The 4,273-nt window shown below is 37.1% G+C and overlaps 1 protein-coding gene across 1 annotated transcript; it reads right to left on the minus strand.

The window, feature by feature from the left end:
• Window positions 1-298: 298 nt before the first annotated feature.
• CNBP (CCHC-type zinc finger nucleic acid binding protein) lies at window positions 299-1,594 on the minus strand. The gene has a single exon (XM_073957367.1). The coding sequence runs from the start codon at window positions 1,371-1,373 to the stop codon at window positions 921-923; it is 453 nt and encodes a 150-aa protein (XP_073813468.1). The 5' UTR covers window positions 1,374-1,594; the 3' UTR covers window positions 299-920.
• Between the last annotated feature and the right edge of the window lie 2,679 nt (window positions 1,595-4,273).

A 4,273-nucleotide genomic window follows, 5' to 3' on the forward strand; every position in this document is an offset into this window, starting at 1 on the left:
AAAATCAGTCAGCTGCTTTGCCATGTGTTTTGATAGAGAAAGAAACCAACATAACCGGTGACTCAGCAGCAAGACTAGCATACAAGATTATATCGATGCAAAATATACAGACACATTTTTTCTCGGTTCAATCATCATATGTTTATACATACTTGATTTTTTGTACTTCCTCTAAGTAAAAAAGGCCAATGGATGGATCATCTGGGATGAACAAAAAATTCGAGTACTCAAGGTATCAAAAGCAGTCAAAAATTGACCGAAGAAGTTAAAAATACAAAGGAAATAAAAACAAACCATATTTAATTGTTCTCAAATCAGCAGCTCCAGTATTTTAATTTACAATTAAAAAACAATCACAGTGATAGTTGAAATTTTTTATATGTTAGCTTTTTTATGTTATAAATTTGAAAGTAAATAAACTTAGTGCTTCTGAGATGGTTCTTTTCTTCTCTTGCATCACACCGCTCCAAAAAAACATCAAGTCAATAGAATCACTCCAATCTACGGAATGAGGCTCCAGATTTTTGTTAGGGTACAGCAGAAGAAAAAGTGATGCAGCATTGAGGTTCACAGCGATTCTCATTTTTTAATTATATTCAATATTCATTCTCTTTTTCAATTCATCCACTTTTATTTTAGTATCACATTGGGACACTTTATATTCCAAAGTAGAGTACAATATACTTTGACGAGAGTTTGACTGCATTACACTGCAGTTGGTTAGATCATATGTAGATATATAGGTATACTTGATGGGCTGCAACTGCAGCTTGGAATAATTCAAGAAATATTACAGGATTACAAGGGACAAGTAGGTTTAATAATTTTAAAAATATTATTTTTCAAATATTGGATTCGGTGACAGGGAAGTTGAAGGAAAATAATCGGGTCAATCGGTATAGATGAAGATTGACCGCTTTCTAGTTACGGCTCCCTTTTTCCTCGCACTCACGTCTCAGATGACCGCTTTTGCCGCAGCCGTAGCATGTCTTTGCTGTATCTGGACAATTTTTGGAGATGTGTCCCGTACGGTTGCACTTGTAGCATGAAATATTACTAGAGCCGCGATCGTTGGACGCTTCGGGGCAATTGCGCGCCCAGTGTCCAACCTTATTACAGTTGAAACATGTTGGATTGTCGGGTTGAGCACAGTCCTTGGATATGTGGCCGATGCCGTTGCAACGATAACAACGTTCAGATTCCTCGGGGCAGGCACGAGCAAAATGTCCAAATTGATTGCATTTGAAGCATTTCTCACGGTTATTTCCGCGTCTCATATCGCGGCCACCACCACCACCTCCTCCGGAATTACAGTCGCGGGCAAAATGACCCGGACGATTGCATTTGTAGCACGTGGATGAAGCCATAGACATTCTGATGTGTTATATATATGTCTTACCAGCTAAACGAACTCAGCAACGATCCAAACGATAAATCAACTAAATGCCAAGCGGACTCTTGTGAAAATGTCTTCCACTTCACCAACTCCACGCACGCACACTACAAACGACGAAATGGCTTGTTCGTCCAATAGTGCCTCCTACTTACAACGAACAATGCCAACAATACCCAATACCAGTGCTGCCAAATTGTAAATGCCGGTCGCAAGCCGGAAAATGTAATAGCATCCCTAATTGCTCAGAGTACTTTATTAAATAGGAAAGCATAACGTAAGTCAGTTTTTCAATCACGTATTTGTCAGCACACACTTGGCCTGTTCCCGTACTTTATAAAGTGGTAAAAGTCGTAAACGATTTTCATATAAATTTTGTGTACGGGAACGCAAAATGTGTAAAAGTGGTAAAAATTGTAAAAACTTTTTAGTTCTGGAACAGAGCTACTGAAAGCAGCAGAACAAAAGCGATGTATAGGCCTCTGCACATACGGCGCGTTGAGCGTCGCGTTACAACAACCACATGAAAACTTCAACAACAAACTTGGCATCACTTACACTTTTTTCATGTGGTTGTTGTTTTTAACGCGTGACGCGACGCACATCGGACCGTATGTGCCGGGGCCATATGTATTTTCCTGGGTTGGCAAAGGACAAGACAATTAAACTCAAGGGATTTACCCTGCGTTTACACATGACAGGACAGTTGAGTTCATGTATTGAATGTCAAAAACCCAAAACATGAATGTGTGGCGTCCCGAAAAAAAAAAATCGATTTCTTTTTATTTTCCGTTCAAATATTTTTTGTTCATGTTCTATTGTTTTCAATACGTTTCAATTATTATCTCACACAATTTTACAAAAAATGCCAAAAATTTGTTAACCCTACGGTCTATGAAAAAATTGCTCTGTTCCAGTACTGCAGGAATCTATTAATGTTTACTATTTTTCCAATAATGGGGTTTCTACACGGTATGTTTTTTACATATTCATGCATATCAACTGTCACTTTTTTCGCCCATATGTAAGGGTAGAAATTCATTTGAATTAGGTAGTACTTGGCCTTTAAGGCCTGCATACACAAGCTGCTCTGCCTGATTGCCTTGCTTTCCTGCTTCATTTTTGACATAATAAAAATAAAAGAATAAGTCTCAATTTACATTGGGCGAGTTTACTTGCGGCAATTGTCAGTTTGTAGGTGAGAGAGGGTGCTGAGAGGCAAAGGGTTACCATATGCCTCACCTTTCTCTCCTACAAAATGACAATTGCCGCAAGTAAACTCGCCCAATGTAAATTGGGACTTAATAAGGCCGAGAAAATTTCGAACTGGGTTGCCCTTCTCTTTTTTATTCTTTTATCAGAAGTAAGCAAGGTAAACAGGCAGCTTATGTACGCAGGCCTTTAGTCATTTACATGAAAATGAGCGCGAAAAAGCGGCGTATTTCATTGTGTTTCTACCTTAATTCCTTCTGCACGGCAAAATTTTATTTTTCATTCGTTTTCTGTTGTTTTCTTTATTTATATCGCGTACAAACAAAACAGCTGTTTACCTTTGGTTGTACAGAAAAGAATAGAGCGCTAAGTTAAGTTGTCAACACCATTAATTTGGAAATGAAAATGGCGGAAATGCTTTTCTTGACATTTTGTACAAGTAGTTCACAGAAATGTAAAGGAGAATAAACAATTGCTTTTATTTTATAAAAATAATAAATAAAAAAATGCATTTTACTTTTCCGAAAAATGTGTACGTGTAACTACGGATTTACTTTCTCACACACACAAAACCGAAAAGCAGCGAAAATTCTATTTATTTCAATGAATTTTAGGTTGCGGATTTTCGTTCCGATAATATCGATAGACAAAACTATCTACCGATATTTAATTTTTAAAAAATAATCGATTTTATCGATAGTGCCATCGATTTTTTGCCAGCTCTAGTTCTCACCATTGGTATGTTCCAGTACTACACATTTCTACACATTTTTACTCCGATAACCGATTTTTCCTTTATGTTATCGAAAAAAATAGTAAAAATGTGTAGAAATGTGCAGTACTGGAACAGACCACATGTGTGCAAAATTCAGATTTGTAAAAAGTGGCAGTTGGTATGCACAAATATGTAAAAAACATACCGTGTAGAACACACTTAACATAAACAAAAAATTGTTATCGTAGTATTGATTGAGTTTGGTATTTCCTCTGGTTGGGAGGCATTTGTTACACATTGTAAATACAATGCTTAAGGTAGAAACACAATGAAATACGCCGCTTTTTCACGCTCAGTTTCATGTAATAGACTAAAGGCCAAGTACTTCCTAATTCAAATGAATTAGGCAGCATTTGAATTAGGTAGTACTTGGCCTTTAATCTTTTACATGAAACTGAGCGTGAAAAAAGCGGCGTATTTCATTCTGTTCACACCTTTAGGGCCGCTGCACGTTGTGCGTTGCGTTACAACAACCACATAAAACTTCAAGAACAAACTTGGCATCACTTACACATTTTTTATGTGGTAGTTGTTTTCAACGCGCAACGCGTCGTACAACGGACCGTATGTATTTGGCCCATAACGGTGTCGACTTTTCCTGAGGTCTGGGAAATTTCTAAAGTTGTGCCTATCCACAAAGGCAAAAACTCGGGAGAATACAGGCCCATTTCGATTATGCCTATACTCTCTAAAATATGTGAGCATATTTTAAAAGATAAAATGTTAAGCTGTAAACACATCCAACGTTTGAGTAAAGTTTTATGTCATTTCTGGTAGATGAATAAAAGACAAATTTTCTTTATTTTTCTTCCAGAAATGACACAAAACTTTACTGAAACGTTGGTAAATTGCGTCGTTTTTTCAATTTATCGTCTTCAGCGTGTGAAATGATT

This window comes from Musca autumnalis, unplaced genomic scaffold (assembly GCF_047663935.1).
Source record: "Musca autumnalis isolate F117 unplaced genomic scaffold, ASM4766393v1 scaffold_5, whole genome shotgun sequence".
Lineage (NCBI taxonomy): Eukaryota > Metazoa > Arthropoda > Insecta > Diptera > Muscidae > Musca > Musca autumnalis.

Bases quoted from the DNA above. Each gene is read 5' to 3' on its own strand.
- CNBP (XM_073957367.1), bottom strand. From the start codon at position 1,373: ATGTCTATGGCTTCATCCACGTGCTACAAATGCAATCGTCCGGGTCAT.